We start from the raw sequence: 25,947 nt of genomic DNA on the forward strand, positions 1-25,947 counted from the left end.
ATAGCAAAAGCAGCAGCACCAATAACAACAGCAGCAGCAACAGCAATAGCTGCAGCAGCGTAGCAAATCTATTTCACCAAGACCAAATATATCAACATTGTCATATCCATTACCATGCCAAACACTTATAACAACTATAACAACACTGGGGTGCATTTCCCAAAAACATCGTTAGCCAACTATGGGCGGAAGTTCTGTCGTTACCAACAGAATTCAACAATTTGGCATTTCCCGAAACCATAGTTCCAACGAACATTCGCAGACAGCATCGCAAACTTGCGTGGTTGGAGCTGCAGCTCTCGACCTGTTGTTAGAAGCATAGTTTCTTGTTAAATGACGCACACTTATCTGCTCTTGGGCACAGTAAGCAAGCTAACATTCAGTACATTCTATAGCTTTCATTCTATTTAAATATATATACATTTCAATCTAAAGTATATATTTTAGCATGTCAACAATCAGCACTTTCTGAAGAGTGCACATGTGCATAAGATGCACAAGGGAACTCCAGAGTATGAGAGAACCGGTGATATTTCAAACATCAAATAAAGCAAAATGACATGAAACACAAACAATGAAGCAGTCATTAAGTGCCATGATCGTTACAGCAGCATCTCAAAGATCTCAAATAGATTAGTCAGCAGAGGTTATCACTCCTCCACCTGCGGGTGACATCATTGACAGTGACAGTCCTATATTGTTGAACCAACGACGGAGGTGAGAACATGTTACTACGGCTTCGAGAAACAGTCGAGACTAGTTGGTTAGTTTCTCCAATGATGCATTGTACTCTGGTAGTTAATTAGCAAGTTGTACAGGAAACACACCTCGGATCATATTTGAAGAATCGAATTAGTTGCAATGAAAGTGAATCAGGACTGAGTCTGTCAAGCTCCAAAGTGACAAAGAAAGCACCATAAAAGTGGCATAACAATACAATCCTGATAGCTGAAACATATAAAGGGACGACATGAGGTGAACAATTCCTTTAATCATTGTATTTTACACCTGAATATGAAGAGAAGAAGCGTAACTGGTTATGATTTGACCAGCAAGTGCTTTTACAAAATCTAGATTTTTATATTTTTTGAAGATAATGTGTTTGCATGTGCAAGTAGTTTCTTATTGGCTATTCTTAAACTCGAAAAAATTCCAAGGACCTAAAAGTCTGATATTCATGGCCTCTGTAATATTTCCACGTTTATCGTTTTCCACCAAATGCACCATAAAAAAACTGCTGGAATCCTGAGCTTGGATGTGTTTGTTTCTGTTTGTCGCTTTACTAAAAAGATTAGCTTTTCTTCTGATGGTCTGGCGCCTTTAGATCCTTCTCTGTTCCTGTGGTTTCACTGAAAGGTTTTGTTTCTGTAAAGAGGGAAACTTTTCTTATTTTCCTGCACGGATAAGCCTTCGGCTCACAGGTTTTTTTGCCTGGTATGTTAATGCTGTAAAGAAGAACGTCTGTCCTACTTTTCACGTCTCCAATCATCGGGATTGACACATTAAAAGGTGGGATGTATTTCAGAACTGCAAATCGTCCCGTCTGGAGGCGGAATTTATAAAGTCGGCGTCACAGAAAGAGAGTTAAACGAAAGAGACGCACTCTGAAAGTTGGAAAAGAAAAACGAGCAAGAGAAATCTTCTGTCTGGATGGCCTTGGGGTGCTCAGCGAGTGTTTTCAAGCCGCTCTCTTACAGTTGTCGGAAGATGCTGAGATAACTCACTCAGGGCGTGTTGTTAATGTCAGTTTTAATCAGTTCTGCTGACTAGTTCCTGTTGCCCATGGTGCAGTAGCGTTTTTGTTTTGTGCTGATTTGTCTTTAAGAATCATTTGGAGGTGCTTAGCATCACTATTACTGTTGATCTGAACTATTTTTGTCTTTGTGCATCGAAGAAAAGAAAGTTTGCAAGCAAAACCACCAAACTTTTTTTTGAGTCTCAAAGTCTTGAAAGCACTTTTCTTTTGTGTTTGCCTGAGAAACCTTTTTTTTTTTTTTTTTTTTTGCTTGTGTGTCAAATGCAAATATGTTTGAACTCAAATGTTTAAACTCAGTGGGCGGGGCCTGCAGGTCTTGTTTCTATTGGTCTGTTTCCATTTGTTCTTTCCAATGTGTGGAAGAGCAAAAACTCTTTCAACACACTATCAAGAAAGTTTTTCAAGCAAAAAGTTTTTAAACACAAACATTTGCAAGCAGAACACTTTGAGACTCGACCCTTTGAGAAAAAAAATAATTGGTGGTTTTGCCTGCAAAACTTTTTGGGTTCACAGTAAAGACACAAAAATAACTTCATGTCAATAGCAGCAGCAGCAGCCGCATTAGTAGCAGCAATAACAGCAGAAGCATTAGCAGTAGCAATAACCAACAGCAGCAGCAGCAGCAATAACAGCAGGAGAAGCATCAGCAGCAATAACAGCAGCAGCAATAACCAATAGCAGCAGCAATAACAGCAGCAGCAATAACAGCAACAGCAATAACAGCAGCAGCAATAGCAGCAACAATAACAGCAGCAATAACATTCAGCAGCAATAACAGCAGCAGCAATAACCAATAGCAGCAGCAGTAATAACAGCAGCAGCAGCAGCAATAACAGCAGCAGCAGCAATAACAGCAGCAGCAATAACCAATAGCAACAGCAATAAAAGCAGCAGCAATAACAGCAGCAGCAATAGCAGCAGTAATAACAACAGCAGCACTAATAAGAGCAACAGCAATAGCAGCAGTAATAACAACAGCAGCAGCAATAACAGCAATAGCAACAGCAATAACAGCAGCAGCAATAACAGCAGCAGCAATAGCAGCAACAATAACAGCAGCAATAGCAGCAGTAATAACAACAGCAGCAACAATAACAGCAGCAGCAATAACCAATAGCAGCAGCAGTAATAACAACAGCAGCAGCAGTAATAACAGCAGCAGCAGCAATAGCAGCAACAATAACAGCAGCAATAGCAGCAGTAATAACAACAGCAGCAGCAGCAATAACAGCAGCAGCAATAACCAATAGCAATAGCAATAAAACCAGCAGCAATAACAGCAGCAGCAATAGCAGCAGTAATAACAACAGCAGCAGCAATAACCAATAGCAACAGCAATAGCAGTAATAACAACAGCAGCAGCAATAACATTCAGCAGCAATAACATTCAGCAGCAATAACTAATAGCAGCAGCAGCAGTAGCAACAATAACAGCAGCAGCAATAACAGCAACAGCAATAACAGCAGCAGCAATAGCAGCAACAATAACAGCAGCAGCAATAACCAATAGCAGCAGCAGTAATAACAACAGCAGCAGCAGCAGCAACAATAACAGCAGCAGCAATAACAGCAACAATAACAGCAGCAGGAATAACCAATAGCAGCAGCAGTAATAACAACAGCAGCAGCAGCAGCAGCAGCAATAACAGCAGCAGCAGCAATAACAGCAGCAGCAATAACCAATAGCAACAGCAATAAAAGCAGCAGCAATAACAGCAGCAGCAATAGCAGCAGTAATAACAACAGCAGCAGCAATAACAGCAGCAGCAATAGCAGCAGTAATAACAACAGCAGCAGCAATAACAGCAACAGCAATAGCAGCAGCAATAACAGCAGCAGCAATAACAGCAGCAGCAATAGCAGCAACAATAACAGCAGCAATAGCAGCAGTAATAACAACAGCAGCAACAATAACAGCAGCAGCAATAACCAATAGCAGCAGCAGTAATAACAGCAGCAGCAGCAATAGCAGCAACAATAACAGCAGCAATAGCAGCAGTAATAACAACAGCAGCAGCAGCAATAACAGCAGCAGCAATAACCAATAGCAACAGCAATAAAAGCAGCAGCAATAACAGCAGCAGCAATAGCAGCAGTAATAACAGCAGCAGCAATAACCAATAGCAACAGCAATAGCAGTAATAACAACAGCAGCAGCAGCAGCAGCAATAACATTCAACAGCAATAACATTCAGCAGCAATAACAGCAGCAGCAATAACCAATAGCAGCAGCAGCAGCAGCAACAATAACAGCAGCAGCAATAACAGCAACAGCAATAACAGCAGCAGCAATAGCAGCAACAATAACAGCAGCAGCAATAACCAATAGCAGCAGCAGTAATAACAACAGCAGCAGCAGCAGCAACAATAACAGCAGCAGCAATAACAGCAACAGCAATAACAGCAGCAGCAATAGCAGCAACAATAACAGCAGCAATAGCAGCAGTAATAACAACAACAGCAGCAACAATAACAGCAGCAGCAATAACCAATAGCAGCAACAGTAATAACAGCAGCAGCAGCAATAGCAGCAACAATAACAGCAGCAATAGCAGCAGTAATAACAACAGCAGCAGCAGCAATAACAGCAGCAGCAATAACCAATAGCAACAACAATAAAAGCAGCAGCAATAACAGCAGCAGCAATAGCAGCAGTAATAACAACAGCAGCAGCAATAACCAATAGCAACAGCAATAGCAGTAATAACAACATCAGCAGCAGCAGCAATAACATTCAGCAGCAATAACATTCAGCAGCAATAACAGCAGCAGCAATAACCAATAGCAGCAGCAGCAGCAGCAACAATAACAGCAGCAGCAATAACAGCAACAGCAATAACAGCAGCAGCAATAGCAGCAACAATAACAGCAGCAGCAATAACCAATAGCAGCAGCAGTAATAACAACAACAGCAGCAGCAGCAGCAACAATAACAGCAGCAGCAATAACAGCAACAGCAATAACAGCAGCAGCAATAGCAGCAACAATAACAGCAGCAGGAATAACCAATAGCAGCAGCAGTAATAACAACAGCAGCAGCATCAGCAGCAGCAATAACAGCAGCAGCAATAACCAATAGCAGCAGCAGTAATAACAACAGCAGCAGCAATAGCAGCAACAATAACAGCAGCAGGAATAACCAATAGCAGCAGCAGTAATAACAACAGCAGCAGCATCAGCAGCAGCAATAACAGCAGCAGCAATAACCAATAGCAGCAGCAGTAATAACAACAGCAGCAGCAATAGCAGCAACAATAACAGCAGCAGGAATAACCAATAGCAGCAGCAGTAATAACAACAGCAGCAGCATCAGCAGCAGCAATAACAGCAGCAGCAATAACCAATAGCAACAGCAATAAAAGCAGCAGCAATAACAGCAGCAGCAATAGCAGCAGTAATAACAACAGCAGCAGCAATAGCAACAGTAATAACAACAGCAGCAGCAATAACAGCAGCAGCAATAGCAGCAGTAATAACAACAGCAGCAGCAGCAATAACAGCAGCAGCAATAGCAGCAGTAATAACAGCAGCAGCAGCAGCAATAGCAGCAGTAATAACAACAGCAGCAGCAGCAGCAATAACAACAGCAGCAGCATTAGCAGCAGCAATAATAGCAATAAACTTGCTTTATTTTAATTAGTTGCCAAGGCAACATTTCTAATTATAGTTTAAGGTTTAAGTTTTCCATGTATTATTTATATGGTAGTTTCAGTTTTTTTTTTTTTTTTCAAATAACAAATTTTTTTTTAATCATTTTAGTTTTGGGTTTTATTGACTATAACAACACAACATTTTTGAAGAATTCAATTAAATTTAATGTAGCTTTTTTTTTTTGATGCACAGTAAAAATAAAAAACAAAAATAACTTAATTTTATTACAGATCTGACTTATTAATTTTATTATCCATCACACAAAAAGTAATTTAATTGTGAAATCTTGTATTTCTCTCCAGTTACTCTCTAATCTTGTGTGTTTATGAAACCATACATGGTATGAGAAAACAGTTTACTATTAATTTGCAGAGTTTTCTTTATGTATCATATGTAAATGTTACTGTATAATGCTTATTAGAGCCTTTATGATGGTTTAGTTCTTAGATCTTTTGTCCCTGTATGAACTTTATTGAATGAGGTCATGGTGTTAATGTATCTGACATAAAAATATTTGCCAAAGTTTGCTAGTGGCATTTAAACTCCAGTGTTTCAACTCTGATCAGGCTGATAATATTCTGTTTATATTGTGCTGTTGTGAGTTTAGTGAATGTCTCCGGCATTCAAATCAGTCCCTCAAACCATCAGATAACACCTTATCAGGGCCGGTTGATTGTTTGTTAACCACTGGGGTGTAGAAAACATTACATTTAGACTAGTGTTTTGCATTTTATCAAGAAAATATAAATGGTGAATGCTGTAAAAGTCACCATCAGTGTTCAGCTATAAATTCATTATGAACTAGTTGAATCATTTTGTATGTTTAGAGTTCACAAATGAATATTGAGTTAAAGTCATCATGACAAAGAAGTTGTAATTGTTGTTTCTTCCCTATTGTGTCATATATCCGAGTGAAACGGCTTCTGGAACAAGAACAAATGTAGGGCGGGGCTTAATTTTGTCCGTGGGGAATTGATTGGATGGTTGTGTATTGGTGGATCTCAGGTGAGTGACAGGTTGCCCCGCCCTCATCATCAGAGAAGAGAGGGAGGGGAAATTATTCGGATTCGTATAAATCCTTTATAATAAATACTGCACTATTCCATAAAACAAGAATTGGCAGTTTTGTTTTCATGGTGACTTTAAAATCCCCAGCAGCTTCCTGTCTTAAAGTGAGTCTCCATTTAGCAGATGTGCTCCTGCTGATGTAACTGTATGGAGAAACTTTAGGGCTTTTTTCTGGCAGAAATGCTCTTTCCGTTCAGCAAACCCGCTGGCATCATCGCTGGCTGTGCAGGCTTTGAGGAGCAGCAGTTAGCAAGCATACAAATTTAAACCTTTCCCAGTGCCAGAATCTCTAATGCGGCATAAAACTACTGCAGAGGGCAGCCAGAAATCCTCTAATTGCTCATGTTTCACTACAAATGTGACACGGGTAAAGCAATTAGCCTGTGATTTCTGAAAAGCTGGTAAGAGAAAGAGGTTCTGTGACATTTGAGAAATATACTGTGAATATGTAATTTATTTACATGGGGATATAAAATAAATAAATTATAGATTTTTTTTAATTTTATTTTATTTGGCCATTAGTTTCCGACACTTGATTTGAGAGTGAGAGCGTTAAGACAGATATTCTTCTGACTTTAAATTGAAACGTTGACGAATCATTTCAGACTGTGAACAATTTCATTTAATCAATTAAATTTCATCAATTCAAAACTGATGCATCGATTTGTTTGCAGCATCATTAAAAAATATTCATGGCATTTTTCACACTGTATATTAAAATTAGTGCTGCTTTTTTGACTGATAGCGTTTAGACATGCTATTCGTTTACTTTTTGCATAATACACTACCATTCAAAAGTTTGGGGTTATTATTATTTTTAAAGAGATTAATAATTTTATTGCAGCAAGGACACATGAAATTGATCAAAAGTGACATTTATAATGTTACAACAAGTTCTATTTCAAATAAATGCTGTTCTTTTAAACTTTCATTTCATCAAACAATCCTTGAAAATAAAATGTATGATGGTTTCCACAAAAATATGAACTGTTTTCAACATTGATAATAATCATAAATGTTTCTTGAGCAGCAAATCATCATATTAGAATGATTTCTGAAGGATCATGTGACACTGAAGACTGGAGTAATGATGCTGAAAATTCAGCTTTGATCACTGGATATAAATTACACTTTACTATATATTCACAGCTGTTTCACATTATAATAATATTTCAGATTTTTTATTGTATTTTTAATCAAATAAATGTGTTCTTGGTGAGCAGAAGAGACTTTTTTTTCTAAAATATTATGATCGTCTCTATCTAAAACGCAGTACAGTAGAGACAGAGCGAGTGATGGAAACACCTGTAAGGGATGTTTAGCGCTAGTCTAATAAGATAGAGATGTAGTGATGTTTATGATGACACCTGCTGGGTTTTTTCTCCTCATCTCTCTCTAGAACGAGCTCTGTGTTAATTATCAAGGAGAAACACATTACGCTAGATGACAGTAATTGTGTTGTGTACACTAACAGACACGCAATCAATACCCTCATTATAATCTACACCGCAAATAGGAGGGGTGGTCTCGTGGCTTGTGTTTGTGTGTCTGGTTTTCATCATTAGATGATGTCGTTCTGAGAGACGAGGATCTGGGTGAGGGAATTATGTTTCGGTTTTCCATGAGGGTGAGGGAAAGGTTTGTGTTTTTTCTTTTTTCTGCGTGAAACTACAAAGAGTTTGTGATTCTGTTCCCAGAATATCTAATGATGCATCTGGCCTATTTTAGCATCTCTGGTCATTTACATTCAGATTCACGCTTTTATATAATCAGGCTGTATAAATACGAGACTTTACGAGCTGAGAAATCTTTCAAGTACACCAAAAACAACAGGGATTTCTTGTAAAAAAAAAAAAAAAAAAAATCAAATTTTTTCCATGATAAAGCTATATTTATTCTGTGCTTTGTCTCCTCTCATAAAACTGTTTAAGTATAAATTTCAAGACATAAATGGAGCAGTCAAACTTTTTATAGAGGCTATCTTCTACTCATTTTTTATTTCTAACGCCTTACTGGAGTGCACAAATGTGTATGAAAACACTTGAAATGCATGCAAATGTTTTGTCATATGTTCTCTTTTGTTGCTCTGGTGGTAACAAAACTCTGTACTCAAGGGGGCGACAGAGTTTCCATCAGATGCTGTTAAAACAGGAAGTGTTTTATTCAGGTAGCTCAGCTGCTATAAACATGTTATTTAACTTTAAAGTGTGTAAATAGAGCTGTTTGTGAATGTAAAAGGTCTGCAAAGTTTCATAATAATAAATAGAATTTTTGTCTCCCTAAAGAAAGAAATATTTTGAGTCGTCAGTAATTCCCGTCTTAGGTTTGTAACTAATTTGCATAATACCCGCCTCTGACAGCAACAGACTGGGCTGTCTGACCAATCAGAGCAGAGTAGCTTTCAGAAAGGCGGGGTTTAGAGAGACCGAATCTTTGAACAAACTGTTTCAGACACTGTGAAAAAAGATGCTGTAATGTACATTATGATAAAATCAAAGCGTTTTTTAACCTTTGATGCATGAGACTCAAAACCACATTAGGAGCCTTTAAAATACCGTAATGGGGCATATTAAATTACTTGCTCAACCAAATATGTGGCGTGATGATCGAGTTTTGGCTGCGAGTATAAAAGCTCTTTTCATAGTACTCAATCATTTAGAGCAAAAGACATTTTTTTCTTCTTCTTTAGAGCCTCTTTGGATGGTAACACTTTCTTAAAGAGCCCATATTATGCCCTTATACAAAGTCTTTGTGCTCTACTAGAACATTATTTTCCTCATATTCTCCATTGTTGCAGCTCCAGACACTGAAATAGAGGAAAAACTCCTGCTTGATGGACTTTTTCATGCTCAAACAGCAACATTACACACTAAAGACAGATGAACATGTGATAAAGCATGATAGGTCCTCTTTAAACAGCAATGTTTGTGTTCTCTCATATGTCCGTCATCAGGCTCTGACCACCGGCAGCATCCCGGGATTCATAGACGTGGTGATGAACCTGAACTCTCCGGCTCTGCTGGAGGATAACCTCATCTGGCAGGCCAAGAGCGCCGGCAAACGAATCATCTTCTACGGCGACGACACTTGGGTTCGACTCTTCCCAAAACACTTTATGGAGCACGACGGCACTACCTCGTTTTTCGTGTCCGACTACACAGAGGTGAGAGGAGCTAAACTCAAAGTGTGGGTCATGTAGAGTTAAGGTTACATTTACTGTTGTTTGATGAATTTTCGCTGGCAAAATAGTTGTTTCAGTTGGTATCCACAAGATTGGGAATTTCACCTGACGGCAAAACATTTTTCAATGCAGATTTCGCCATGTGTGAGCGATCATTATTGGAGGCCTTATACAAATGTGTGTATTATATGTGTACTTTAGTATATTAAACTCAACAACTAGGGCAGTTGTATTCCTCATCATGACCCCTTGAAGCTTATAAGCTTATTTTTGAGCGAGTCTTATAGACTTCATTTGTCCATTTCTTCTCTGAGATTTTAATATCTCCATCTCGTTCTGTCAGGTGGACAATAACGTGACCCGTCATCTGGACAGCACTCTGAAGCGGGATGACTGGGATATTCTCATTCTGCATTATCTGGGTCTGGATCACATCGGGCACATCAGCGGACCCCACAGCTCTCTGATAGGACCCAAACTCATGGAGATGGACGACGTCATCAAGAAGATTCACACCTCGCTCATATCAAAGGTGTGTTTATTGTGTTTTTAGCTTCTCTGATCTGTCCACAAGAAGCGGTGACCATTCATGATGCAGTCGCGTCCCATGGATCTGCTCGCCGTTCTTGAGTTTCACTTGATATTTGCCTTCCTGTCAATCATGTATCAAGTCCTTCTCCTCCTCAGTTTTGTCTGTAGCCGGTCTTGAAGTGTTTACTCTTTTTAGTGCCGTTTGCTCAGTCAATAATCATTATATTGCTAATTCTGATGGTTATTGATTTGAAAAACCACAATAAATGTGAGTATGTAAGTGTAGAGTTTGTGCTCTAAACATGAATGATTCCTATTAAAGGTGCCAAAGAACATGTTTTCAAAAGATGTAATATAAGTCTTAAGTGTCCCCTGAATGTGTCTGTGAAGTTTCAGCTCAAAATACCCCATAGTTTTTTTTTTTTTATTAATTTTTTTAACTGCCTATCATTATAAATGCGCCGATTCAGGGTTGCGGCCCCTTTAAATCTCGTGCTCAACGCCCCAAGAGCTTGCGCTTGCCTTAAACACCATAAACAAAGTTCACGCAGCTAATATAACCCTCAAAATGGATCTTTACAAAGTGTTCGTCATGCAGCATGTCTAATCGCGTAAGTACAGTATTTATTTGGATGTTTACATTTGATTCTGAATGAGTTTGATGGTGCTCCGTGGCTAAAGCTAACATTACACACTGTTGGAGAGATTTATAAAGAATGAAGTTGTGTTTATGAATTATACAGACTGCAAGTGTTTAATAATAGTGAAAATAGCGACGGCTCTTGTCTCCGTGAATACAGTAAGAAACGATGGTAACTTTAACCACATTTAACAGTACATTAGCAACATGCTAACGAAACATTTAGAAAGACAATTCACAAATATCACAAAAAATATCATGATATCATGGATCATGTCAGTTATTATTGCTCCATCTGCCATTTTTCGCTATTGTTCTTGCTTGCTTACCTAGTCTGATGATTCAGCTGTGCACAGATCCAGACGTTAATACTGGCTGCCCTTGTGTAATGCCTTGAACATGGGCTGGCATATGCAAATATTGGGGGCGTACATATTAATGATCCCGACTGTTACGTAACAGTCTGTGTTATGTTGAGATTCGCCTGTTCCTCGGAGGTCGTTTAAACAAATGAGATTTATATAAGAAGGAGGAAACAATGGAGTTTGAGACTCACTGTATGTCATTTCCATGTACTGAACTCTTGTTATTCAACTATGCTGAGGTAAATGCAATTTTTGAATCTAGGGCACCTTTAAATTATTCTAGCAACAAGTTATTTAATGTTAACAACATGCTAAAACATGTTAAAATAGACTTTCTCTGAGTAAAACCTTCAGACTTCAAGCTTTTCAAAGTTATTTTAGTTATAAGACCTGGCTTTGTCAAGCCAACATCAAAGTTCGTCATCAAATTTTACTCATCTAGTGATTTATCCGTGTACATCATTTTTGTTTTAAATGCATGTGCTTCATAATTGACCCTTCGCCGGGAGTTTGATTGACAAGCGATCTAACCAATCATAACGCTGAATCTGCCATTTTGTCCGACAAAGCGGTCAGGAGTTAGCAGATTAACCTCAGTGGACTTAAACTTGAAAAATGGTGTGTACTGACGTCTTTCTGCGTTTTAAACAACATACCTTCTGATGTTCATTCATGTTTATTTGATGTTATAAATGAACTAGTAGGAAGAGATGATCGGTTCACGAGCCGCTTGAGCTGAGGCGCTACAGTGATCTGTCACGACACATTAAAGAGCCACAAAATGTTTTTATTGTTCGAATTTCTTAAAAAAATTACACCGTTTTAAAGCTGGGACATTGTTTAATATCATAAGTAACCTGCTCTGTCTTGTCTGTCGACATGTTGTCAGTGTCCTCTTTGCTCCGTGATGTATTTTACACTGCGTGTGGCGTGACAGAGCCATGGATTGTCGGACAAAGCAACAGTAACTAAAGGGGGCGGGTCTTTGCAAAGGGTCAATTAAAATAACTTCAACTGATGATGAGGGCAGGGCAACCTGTCACTCACATGAGATCCACCAATAGCAAACCACAACCATCCAATCAATTCCCCACAAACCAAATCAAGCCCCGCCCTACATTTGTTCTTGTTCCAGAAGCCGTTTCTGGGGAATAGGGAAGAAACGTCGATTCATGCTGACTTTAAGGGTGAAGTATTTTTTCTTGAGCCTAGCAACCGCATAGTAACACCCTAGCAACTGTACAGATAAGCCTAGGTTTAGATTTATTCTGCAGGCGCAGCAACACTATTTCTTCAGTCTGTCAGAGTGAGGCTCATTTTTCTCTCTCGTTTTCTTCCTGAAAAGTTTTTTTTTTTTTTTTTTTTTAAGGACTAAGCAGTTCTGCTACATTTTAACCCACATACAAATGTCCCAGAGCTTTTCCCAGAGGACCGTTTGGCTGGTTTCAACCTGGGTTATTATAACTAAAACTAGAACTGAAACTATTGAAAATGTTTGTGTTATTTGACATAAAGCTGAAATAAAAAAGATAAACGCACAAGATAAAAAATGTGGCAGCTAACTTAAATAAGTACTAAAAACTGTAAATAAAAATTAAAACTGCATTAAAAATAAATTACACATAAATAATATTAAAAAAAACTATTTTTCAGTAATAAAAATGACAAAAGCACATGAAAAAATCACATTTTTTTTTTTTCGTTTCTAAGGGGAAAAAAGATCAAAGATCATAAAAAAATTAAAATATAAACTGAAAACAAAAACAAATTTAAAATATATAATAATATTTACAATAATAATAAAATAACACTGACTTCAACACTAGTGAACCTCCACAGAAATCTCTCTATGTCAGTGTCTGCTCTCTATTTTTTTATTTTTTTTTTATTTTTTTGGGCAGATTAATAGACAATGTTAATCTCAGTGATGTTTCACGCTGGATTTTACTGTAGAAATAGGCCAAAAAGTGGGGCATTCACATTATAGATATCATAGTTGCCATGGAAACACTCATATGAGAACTTAAAAAAAAAATTCCGGTCACTCTCATTTCCATCATTAAAGTTCAATAATTAGGCCTAAAACATCATTGTGACACAGATGAATATAAAAATGCTCATTTTTAGCCGAAGACGACTTTCCTCCTCTTCTGTAGTTCACGTCAGCTCTCTTCAGGAAGTTTGCTCCCTGTCAGCGACTGGGTAATTACGTAATTGTGTAATTATTTTTGCGGTGTGACATTCGCCATGACTGACTTGCAGAATTACAGTTAGCGTGTTCATGCAGCCTAGTTTCTGTTGGTGTGAAAGGCGTTTTTACGCCACTGCAGTTTTTGGACTTCGAACAGAAAACTTTTTGGGCTCTACTAGAACAGGTTTTCCTGCTTGAATGTTGATTATTTTCCTCATATTCTCCATTGTTGCAGCTCCTCTCTTCCCAGTCTGTCAGTAACGCTCTGTTTAGTTCCTGTCTCTATGAAGCCCCTCCCTCCATGTGCTCTGATTGGTCGGCTGGAGCAGTGTGTTGTGATTGGTCATTAGGGAAATGTCCCGCCCCTTACCATAACCACCAGTTTCAACACACTACTAACTAACTCAACCAGGCCCCGCCCCTTTATTCTGCGTATGAATTATTTAAATGAGGAATATTATGAAGATGGAGGCGTTTCAGGGAGTTCAGAAACACTGACACTGATATAGAGAAGAACTCCTGCTGGAGGGACTTTTTCATGCTCAAACAGCAACATTACACACTAAAGAAAGCCCTTTTTGTCAGTAACGAGGTCTAAACACGCCTCTAGATTGGTGACATCTGTATAACCAGCTGCGTTCTACTTTAGCCCTCCGCAGGCCTGCTGCACATTATAATATCTGCATGCGAAATCTGTTCCCTGTGCAGGTGAGAGAGTTGAACTCCCTACAGGACCGGAGGAACACAGGAGCTCCTGACACATCCAACACTCATTAATCATCAGAGCCCTTTATGAGAGATCTTATACCGGAGCCGTTAATGTAGGTTATTCAGAGCGTTGCCTTAAGTAACAATGAATTTTAGGACATGATAAAATGGTGTGTCGGAAACATCTACAGCAGGAGCGCAGAAGAACGACTGGAGGCATTTAAAGGGGTTGTTTCATGAAAAATCACATATAAATTAATATTTTGGGATAAAATAGCTCACTATGAAAACATAAAAAGAGCATTTATAGGGAGTAATAGGTACTGTAGGGACTACATTTGAATTTACTTAGCGACAATTCTATATAGTTTGAATGTAATCTGGATGTACTACATCTGCCATGTTGTTACTGTCATGTGACCTACCAGTGTCAGTTGCGTCATTCATAAATCCTCTCCCATGGCCTCGTGGGATAGTAAAGTGCCCATCGGATGCACACTTCAGAATCTCGCCGGAAGTAGTAGGTTATTCAGGTACGTTTCACCTACTCGCATACTATCCATCCTAAATAGAATTCGAAAATAGAGTTACTGTGTCCCAAATTGTAGTATGTAGAAATGAGTATCCCAAAGATACTTGGACAGTTTACTCTTTCCGAAGTGCAGATCTGTGCACAGTGGAGCTGAAGTGCCCTTGATTTCCACCAGAGGGCACTCCTTCTGTCTTTATCTCATTATGGACTGCATTTCCCATAAACCATTGGGCTCATGCCTGATTACTTTCAGCTGTTTCTCATTACCCTTGTTAACTCTGCCGTTTATTCACTCATTCTTTGCAAAGTCTTGTCTATCTATCTATCTATCTATCTATCTATCTATCTATCTATCTATCTATCTATCTATCTATCTATCTATCTATCTATCTATCTATCTATCTATCTATCTATCTATCTATCGTTCTATCATTCTATCTGTTTATCTGTCATTCTATCTGTCCTTCTGTCATTCTATCTATTGTTCTATCTATCGTTCTATCTGTCGTTCTGTCATTCTATCTTTCATTCTATATTTCTATCTATCTGTCGTTCTATCGTTCTGTCATTCTATCTATCTATCTATCTATCTATCTATCTATCTATCTATCTATCTATCTATCTATCTATCTATCTATCTATCTATCTATCTATCTGTCGTTCTATCTGTCCTATCATTCTATCTGTCGTTCTGTCATTCTATCTTTCATTCTATATTTCTATCTGTCGTTCTATCTATCTATCTATCTATCTATCTGTCGTTCTGTCATTCTCTTTCGTTCTATCTATCTATCATTCTATCTATCGTTCTATCTGTCGTTTTGTCATTCTATTGTTCTATCTGTCATTCTGTTGTTCTATCCATCTATCTATCTATCTATCTATCTATCTATCTATCTATCTATCTCTGTCGTTCTATCATTCTGTTTATCTGTCATTCTATCTGTCCTTCTGTCATTCTATCTTTCATTCTATATTTCTATCTATCTGTCGTTCTATCGTTCTGTCATTCTATCTGTTGTTCTATCTATCTATCTATCTATCTATCTATCTATCTATCTATCTATCTATCTATCTATCTATCTATCTATCTGTCGTTCTATCATTCTATCTGTTTATCTGTCATTCTATCTGTCCTTCTGTCATTCTATCTTTCATTCTATATTTCTATCTATCTGTCGTTCTATCGTTCTGTCATTCTATCTGTTGTTCTATCTATCTATCTATCTATCTATCTATCTATCTATCTATCTATCTATCTATCTATCTATCTATCTGTCGTTCTATCTGTCCTATCATTCTATCTGTCGTTCTGTCATTCTATCTTTCATTCTATATTTCTATCTGTCGTTCTATCTATCTATCTATCTATCTATCTGTCCTATCATTCTATCTGTCGTTCTGTCATTCTCTTTCGTTCTATCTATCTATCATTCTGTCTATCGTTCTATCTGTCGTTTTGTCATTCTATTGTTCTATCTGTCATTCTGTTGTTCTATCCATCTATCTATCTATCTGTTCTATTGTTCTATCGATCAGTCGTCCTGTCATTCTATCTATCGGTCTGTCGTTCTATCTTTCGTTTTATATTTTTATCTTTCTGTCTGTTGTTCTGTCTGTCATTTTATCTATATATCGATCTATCTATTGTTCTATCGATCTATCTGTCATTCTATCTGTTCTATCTGTCGTTCTATCTATCTATCGTTCTATCTATCGTTCTATCTATTGTTCTATCTGTTGTTCTGTCATTCTATCTGTCCAATTGTTCTATCTGTCGTTCTATCTATCTATCTATCTATCTATAGTCATGTAATATACTGTAAATAATGCATAACTAAAAATTGGAAAAGTGGAAAAGACATGAATAAATAATTAAACAATGAAAATATATGAAGAGATTCAGCTAGTGCTATTGATCTTATGTCCACTGTCTATTTCTAGGTTTCCTCATAATGATCTGTGAGTTGCTTTATGCCTGTGTAGGGTGTAAAAGTTGCTAGCCATGGTTTCAAACTGTGCTTCCAGTTTGCTGCCACACCAGCAGTGGCTGTAATTGGGCGTCTTGGGCTGGCATGTAAATTTTCAGGGTTCGGAGGAAACATACAGAAGTGCTTTTGAATAATGTTGTCCTGCTCAGCTTGGAAGCTCAACTACAGCATGAAATGATGTCTGGGAATATAGTTTCCTGCTATGAGGTTTTCTTGTCTTAAAATCTAAGTTTCTGTACCCTTGTACAATAGGAAATGGATTCCTCCCTGATATCCATGTGAATTGTGCTCCGTGTGGGATTGTTTCCATGTAACAGAGGGAAGAGAAGAAGAGTTAGTGAGAGCAGGAGGAAATGAACGTGTGAGATGAATATGGTGTCAGATTTTGAGGGATTCCCTGGAGGGCCGTATAACGAGACGGATGTTTTGTCCCGCTGACGGTGCAGTTATAATAGGAATCATTGATATGATAGAGTGCATATCAGTGTTTCATACTGGAATTGGGTTTGGAGATCAACCAGTTCAAATATTGGTCTGAACTACATAAACATAGTATTGTTTGCATTTTAATGCAGGGCTTAACAATAACACAAATATTTAAAGCTGTTTTGGGTCAGTTGACCACTGCTGCAGTGTAAATTGTTGATTATGTACATGTTTTTATACCTTGTAAAGTTAAATATTTGGGCTTCTGTGGTGTATTGAAGCTTTCTTGTTCAATATTTGTCACCAAGGTGACATTAACTGTAGCTGGACATAATTTTGTTGCAAAAATAATTTGTGATACTATTGTAATTTATTAATCTTTGTAAAGTTAACAAAGAGTAAGAAATACTGCAACAAATGTATTGCTCACTGTTAGTTAATGTATTTTTTTTTTTTTTAAATATTGCTGTTTAGGTTTAAATAATATTTATTTTTAGTTTTTATTTATTTCCAGTTAATAATTTAAGTGCTTCAACTTAAACTTATTTCAGTTTACTGGCAAGGCAACATTTATTATTTTCATTTACTTTACATTTTTCAAATAATATTTATATTTTATTTCATTTCAGCTTTATTTCAATTAATAGAAATGTTTTTTAAAGTTTTGGTTGATGATAATAACCCTGACCTAAAGATCTTGCTTCATTTCTGGTTGAACACAACTGATAGTAACGACTCCCTTGTTCATTAAGTGAGTCATATTGTCAGTTCATTCAGTGAAGGATTTCTCAGGCTGAATCATAGCTCATAGGTTCATGTCTTTTTTCATTGTTTGAAAGGTTAATTTTGGACCCTGTTGGCACACATCTTTGTGTTCTCTTACTCCTACTTCTCTTTCTGTCTCTCATTACCTGTGAAACATTGTGCAGGTCTCCCTCCCCTGAGATCAGCGGGTCAGTTCTTCTCCTCTGGTCTTCTTTTAACCAGCATGTTTTTTTTTTCGATCTGCTCCACATAAGTGGGTGGTCGTTTTTCATCCATGTAGAAGCAGAAGAACAGGCTGTCAGAAGCAGTGCCCTCCAAAGGCCTTGACACGATTAATCGATAAAAGATCGCAAACTCTATTCTAACACCCACACAATCTCATTCCTAAATGACACAGATTCAGCTCTATGTCTGTTAAATCACTGACTCAAGAGATTTGTTCAAAAATGCGTATTAATCCAGTAATGAAACAAATGAAGTGTTTGTGAGTGAGTCATTGAATCATTCACTCAACAGATTCATTGACAAATGCAGATTAATCCAATAATGAAACAAATAAGGTCTTTATGAGCAAGTCATTGAATCAATCACTCAATAGATTTGTTCAAAAAACGCTGATTAATCCAGTAAGTGATGTCTTTTTGAGTGAGTCATTGAATCATTCACTCAAGAGATTCATTGACAAATGCAGATTTAATCCGGTAATGAAACAAGTGAAGTCTTTATGAGTGAGTCATTGAATCATTCACTGAGGAGATTTATTCAAAAATGCAGATTAATTCAGTAAAGAAGTGAAGTGTTTATAAGCGAGTCATTGAATCATTCACTCAAGAGATTTCTTCAGAAATGCAGATTAATTCAGTAAAGAAGTGAAGTGTTTATAAGCGAGTCATTGAATCATTCACTCAAGAGATTTCTTCAGAAATGCAGATTAATCCAGTAAAGAAGTGGTCTTTATGAGTGAGTCATTGAATCATTCACTCAAGAGATTCATTAAAAAAAATGCAGATTCATCCAGTAATGAAACAAGTGAAGTGTTTATGAGTGAGTCATTGAATCATTCACTCGAGATTCATTAAAAAATGCAGATTCATCCAGTAATGAAACAAGTGAAGTGTTTATGAGTGAGTCATTGGATCATTCACTGAGGAGATTTGTTCAAAAATGCTGATTCATCTGGTAATGAAACAAGTGAAGTTTTTACAAGTAAGTCATTGAACGAATCAAAAATGTGAATGATTCAAAAATGTTGATTAAGCCAGTAAAGAAGTGAAGTCTTTATGAGTGAGTCATTGAAACATTCACTCAAGAGATTTGTTCAAAAATGCAGATAAATCCAGTAATGAAACAAGTGAAGTGTTTATAAGCGAGTCACTGAATCATTCACTCAAAAGAGACTCGTTCAAAAATGAAGTCTTTGAGTGAGTCATTGAATCATTAACTCAAGAGACTCATTCAAAAAAGTTGATTAATCCAGTAAAGAAGTGAAGTGTTTATAAGTGAGTCACTGAATCATTCACTCAAAAGAGACTCGTTCAAAAATGAAGTCTTTATTAATGAGTCATTGAATCATTCACTCAAGAGACTCATTCAAAAATGCAGATTCATCCAGTAATGAAACAAGTCAAGTCTTTATGAGTGAGTCATTGAATCATTCATTCAAATTTTTTTTTAAAAGACTGCAGCAATTAACAATTTGTCAAAAACTTTAGTAAATTACATGTTATTTTGTTTAGATGTCTATTCGGAATCGTGTGAGAATCGGGATCTCTATTTAGAAAAAAAAATGATTCAATTTAGACAGAATCATGCAGCTCTACATGCAAACCATTTCTGTTCACTGTATCAGCTCTGCTACTGCCTCCATGACCCCTTGCATACTGGTGTAATTTTTTAAGAATGGCAAAGGATCATGGGAAAATGACCCATCAGCATTAGTGCAGCCTTTAGATCCTCCACTAATCGTTAAAGCTGTGATTTTGACAGCTGCACTTTTGTCTTGAGATGAACTTATGGGCTTCCAGGAGGAGCAGATGGTGTTGAACGAGGTCATAACTGCGTCTCTGGATTGTCCTCTTGCTGTATATGCCACACGCACACTGAAAGTACTGGTGGAAACTACTTTTCATGCAATTACTGTACAGTGAATATGGACCGAAGCTTGTGAGGTTCACAAAGCAGCATAAAAATATCTTAAAGTCCATATTTAAACCAAATCACTCCAAAGTGTGCAGTTTTGTGAACTATATCAAATGAGTCAATCTCAAAAGAATGATTCATTCACAAATTGCCCTTTTCTATTTGACATTAACTTGTGATCCAAAGCGGATGTCAAGATGTCCAGTGATTTATTTCGGTCTGTTACTCACACAGAACTATGAATTTAGAAGACTTGGAATAAATCACACAAGTCATATGGCCACTTATATGATGCTTTAATGGCTCTTTATTGCCTTTTCTTCAAAAAAGTATCTTTTTGTATTACAAAGAATAAATTCAAATGGCTTTAGAAGGACCTGACAGGAAATAATGACAAAGTTTTTCATTTTAGCTGAACTATTCATTTAAACTGCTGCCTTTTTGATCAGCATTCACATATTCAAATATATATTTTTATTTAAAAATATGCTATACATACACTACTGCTCAAATTTTTGACATTTTTATGCTTTTGAAAGATCTTTTCTGCTCACCAAGGCTGCTTTTATTTGATCAAAAATACAGTAAAAATTGTGAAATATTATTAAAATTTAAAATATCTGTTTTCTATGTGAATATATAGTAAAATATAATTTATATCCAGTGATCAAAGCTGAATTTTCAGCATCATTACTCCAGTCTTCAGTGTCACATGATCCTTCAGAAATCATTCTAATATGATGATTTGCTGCTCAAGAAACATTTCTGATTATTATCAATGTTGAAAACAGTTGTGCTGCTTCAGATTTATGTGGAAAAACCTTTTTTTTCAGGATTTTTTGAAAAAAACAGCATTTATTTGAAAACGATGTAAACTGTTGATCAATTTAATGCATCCTTGCTGAGTAAAAGTATCAATTTCTTGAGAAAAAATAAATCTTACTGACCCCAAACATTGGTAATGTAAACATGGCACATGATTCTTTGTGTTTGTCCTCTTTGAGGCCTGTAGAGATGAGTTTAGATGTGAGACAGAAGTCATGACTCTGAGGTAAATGACCTGTTCTCTTGACTTTGAGATGATTTGTTGTCGTCTCTGACGGTCTCTAAAAGCCTCTCTACTGTCACGAGTGTCATTGAGTATTCAGAGATTTCTCATTACACACTCTCAAGTGTTTCAAAGCCGTTGAATCATTCGCTATCTTATTGTTTGACAGTCTTATCTGCAATTCCCCGGAGCTGCGATGCTTTTGGACAGACAAGATTCGATTTAACATGTTCATTCTGTGACTTCCTGTTTGTATCTGCTGTTGTGATGAGATGTTTGTGTTTTTCATTGGTGGACTGAACTGACGGCCGTCAGAAACCATCAAAACTAATGAGATTTCTCACACATTTCTCTCTCTCTCTCTCTTACGCTGCTTGTTTTTCTTTGTCATATTTCTTTGTATCTGTAGTATATTTTTTATATTTTTCATAACACCATGCCTAGTTAATGTGTTATCATGACATAACCTAACAATGAACATTAATTTTAGTGTTTATTCATTTTGGTTAATTTTAAATTCTACATACAGTCAAACCAAAAATTATTCAGAGATTTTTTATATTTTTGATATATTTTTATAGTTCATTTATGTAAGTGAGGATAGCAAAATAAAATAAACTGTGACATATTATACTCAAAACTTCTTCATACAGTGAAAATTTGGAACCAAAAATTATTCAGACACTTTGACCTGATCATGTTTTGCTGAAGTGTTATCTGACATAATTAAGATAAATTTTTTTCTGACACAGTTTAACTCTAAGATCTTGTCATATTTTATTACCATTTTTTAAACTATAGTGAATAAACTGTATTAATGAATGAAATGTTCAAGGTGTCTGAATACATTTTGGTTTGACTAATACAATTATTGAAAATTACATTTCAAGTTTTATAAATTAATTTATAATAATTTTATTATAAAATTTAAAATACATTACAAATAAAATTTGTAATAAAATGTACATTCATTATTATTATTATTATTATTATTATTATTATTATTAATATTATTATTATTAATGTATTATAATAACATTTGCTTTTTATTATTAGAAATTGTCATTTATATAATCACATTCACTTGTTTTTATCATGAAATAGTAATAATAATAATAATTATTATTATTATTATTGAATTATATAATTTTAAAATATATGATTATTATTGTTGTATTATAATAAAATATACTTTTTTATTATTAGAAATTGTCATTTATATAACATTATATAACATTCACTTGTTTTATCATGAAATAATAACAATTGTTATTAAATTATAATTTTAAAATATATTATTATTATTGTTATCTTATAATAAAATATACTTTTTATTATTAGAAATTGTCATTTATATAATCACATTACTTGTGTTTTTACCATGTAATATTATTATTATTATTAAATTATATAATTTTAGAATATATTATTATTTTATTATTATTGTATTATAATAAAATATACTTTATATTATTATGAATTTGCATTTATATAATTACATTCACTTGTGTTTTCATCATGAAATAATAATAATTATTAAATTATATAATTTTAAAATATATTATTTATTATTATTGTATATTAAATATGTTTTATTTATCATTTATAGAATTCACTTTTATTATATTGCATTATAATAGAATAAAATAAAATTAGAAATTGTCAATCATGTAATCTGATTCACTGATCATGTTCTTAATATTATGACATTATCTTTTTAACATTATTATTATTAAATTACATAATACATAAACCATTATTATAATAATTATTATTATTTTTGTTTGTGCATTATAATACAATTTAATGAAATTATCATTCATGTAATCACATTCACTGATCATGTTTTTATTATTATGAAATGATCATATATTAAAACAATGTATGTAAGCGTATCTTTAAACACTGTAGATTGATATATGTCTTTGTATACATGATTTGTTAGTGAATGTGTCTGTACTGATGGTGGTGTTGAATACACTCTCCGACACAATAATCTGTCGTGTGTGTTTCCTGTGGAGGCCTGCAGTCTTTCTCTCAGACTCGTCTTTGGCCGCGTGAAGCTCATTTCATGTGTTTGTTGTAGTGTGGTGTGGTTCTGCATGTATTCCCTCGCTCCTTGAACAGCCTCGGAGATGATGAACGTTTCTCTCCTCCAGCAGAACCGTCTCTCCATCCCTGTGTGTCCGTGCGGTGGATCACAGAAGCTCCGGTCCGGCCTCTCATGCTCTTCGGGGCCGTTCGGGAGCCGGCGCTGCGTTCGCTGTCTTTGTACTGAGCTTGTTCGCCTGAAGTGGGAGTTTGGATTATATCCTGTTATTCCCATTCAAACTGATGCATGTCGTATAAATTACAACACTTCTGAGAATCTGAATATAATGGTGCGCTTTCATTTCTCGTCCTCCTTTTCCGAGGCGATATCCCTCCTGTGAAGACCAGATTTGAGTCTGTAAATCGGGCCGCGGTTTTAGACATTCAAACGCACTGATTTCTGGTGTAATTACATGCAAATCTCTCGTTCGCCTGGTTTTGGGACAAGAGAGGAAGTGGTCATGTTTTCTGTTAGATGATTTTATAATTCATTACCTGAATCTTTCTGTATGAATACTGCTGCGCTGCGAGACCTTGGACGTTTTGCTATGATTAAAACGAAATGAAATATTAATTGACGGCATTGAAAGTCAGTTATTTGAGTGATTGAGCGCTTGAGGTCAGATGCTTGAGGTCCACAGCGATGTACAGTAAAATACTCAATACTTTCTTTTTACATGATAACTGTGCCCCAGAGCATCATGGGTAAAGATAACTCAAGGACAGGACTTGACTGGGATTGACACAGCAATAGTTCATCTAGAACTTTTTAGGTGGTGTTGTTAAAACTTTACAGTAAGTTTGAATTCACTGACATATTTATAATGCATCAGGTGTCATGAACTTACAATGAACAATAATTTACAGTAGTTAGTAACTTCTACATATATGTTCAATATGTTAATAATAATAACAAAAAATTATAATTTTTTACATATACTAAGACATTTCTAACAGTTTAAGTTGTGTAAATTTGATTGATTATTATTATATCATATCATTATTAATAATAATAATCAATTTAATTATTGCCATAAATATTGATAATAATAGCTAATATTAACAAGAGTGTTTCTTGTTATTTATTATTAATCAATTAATTATTTTTTTATTTATTAAATAATAATAAATATTATTTATTACTTTTACCAATATATTTTTAAAATTTCAGGTATGCATTAATTTATGATGGTGATTATGATAACAACTATTAATTATTATTAATAATAATAATATTAATAATAATTATAGTAGTTATTAATTCTAATAGCTAGCATTAATAATAAGAAATTATATTTTTTTGCATAATACATTTTTACAATTTTAAGTTGTATAGATTCATTTAAATAATCAATTTAATAAATATTAGAGTAGTTAATAATATTAATACTAATAATTAATATTAATAAGAATATTTTTTATTGCTATTATTATTTTTTACATTTTACCATTTCAGGATGTATAAATTAATTTATGATGTTGAATGTGATGGTAATAATAAATATTAATTATAGTAATGATTATTAATAGGCTACTAATAGTTAGCATTAATAATAAGAAATATACTAATATATTTTATCATTTCAAGTTGTATACATTAAAATAATAAAATAAGCTTTAATAATAATAATAATTATTACTATTATTATAGTAGAAAATTCTTATTAATAGCTAAAATTAACATTTTTTTTTTACTTTTTACATATACCAGTACATTTTTAACAGTTCAAGTTCTAAAAATGTATTTATGACAATGCTAATAATAATGATAATAATATTAATTAATAAGCTTATTATTTTTATTATTTGAATGTATACAACTTGAAATGTTAAAATGTATTAGTATATGTAAAAAAATTATTTCTTATTACTAATGCTACCTATTAGTATTAATAACTACTATAATTCATATTTATTTTTATTATTACCATCACCATCATAAATTCATTTATACATTATACATTTATACATTATTATTATTATTTATAAAGAATAACTGTTTATTATTATTAAGGCCAAACATTAATAATGAACACTAGGATATATTTGTCAGCGGTGTGTTGTTTTGATGTGATGAGAAGAGCAGCGTGAACATTCTTCAGCAGCTCTTCCTGTGTTTGACAGCACAAACACTCCACAAGTTATTCTTTCTCTCAGATTGCACCGCGTCCCTGTTCTCCTCTTCAATTAAAAAAGGGCCAGTACTAAAGAATCTCCTGAGAGAAACGCGCCTAACCGGCTTCCTGAATATTTAAGGATGGATGTGGAGCGTTTCTCTGCGGCGCTGCAGGAGTCGCTGTGAGAGCAGAAGAACACCAAACCTCGACTGAAGCGCTTCTGTGAAAACTCCTCTAAACCTGTTCCCGCTCTCCGTTATTTCTCCGTCTCACTGTCTTATTCTGTCTTTTTAACTTCTTTTTTTCTCTCTCTTTCCTCTCTGTTTATTTCTTTATCCTATGAAAAAGCATCAGGATTTATAAACTGCACATGAGATTCTTTCTCCCGTGGGACACAAAAGGAGACATTTTAAAGGACATTAATGCTGCTCTCTGCCATGCACAGTGAAGAATTATTTTAGTGTAATTTAAATGCTATTATACTGTTTATTAGTATTTTGAATTGGCTTTTATTTTTATATTTTCATTTGAATTTTAGTTTAAGTTTTTAGTAATTTCGTTATGTGCTTTTGTCATTTTTATGTTTTTTATTTATTTTAATATTTCTATATAGCCTTAATTTACTTTTATTAGTTTTAGTATTATTAGTATTTCAACTTAAATAGGGCCTATATTTATTTCAGTTAGGTGCAAGGTGAAATGCTGTTTTTCATTCAATATTTCTATTATTTATTTAAAAATTTTAGA

At 35.1% G+C, this 25,947-nt stretch overlaps 1 protein-coding gene across 2 annotated transcripts in view; it reads left to right on the forward strand.

The window, feature by feature from the left end:
- pigg (phosphatidylinositol glycan anchor biosynthesis class G) overlaps nt 1-25,947 on the forward strand; it is a 132,050-nt gene that overhangs the window by 9,868 nt on the left and 96,235 nt on the right. For both annotated transcript variants that reach the window (XM_048187998.1, XM_048187999.1), the window contains exons 3-4: nt 9,429-9,638; nt 10,000-10,188. In XM_048187998.1, coding sequence (XP_048043955.1) covers nt 9,429-9,638; nt 10,000-10,188 — 399 coding nt within the window. The remainder of the gene's footprint in view (nt 1-9,428; nt 9,639-9,999; nt 10,189-25,947) is intronic.

Source organism: Megalobrama amblycephala, linkage group LG4 (genome assembly GCF_018812025.1).
Source record: "Megalobrama amblycephala isolate DHTTF-2021 linkage group LG4, ASM1881202v1, whole genome shotgun sequence".
Taxonomy (NCBI): domain Eukaryota; kingdom Metazoa; phylum Chordata; class Actinopteri; order Cypriniformes; family Xenocyprididae; genus Megalobrama; species Megalobrama amblycephala.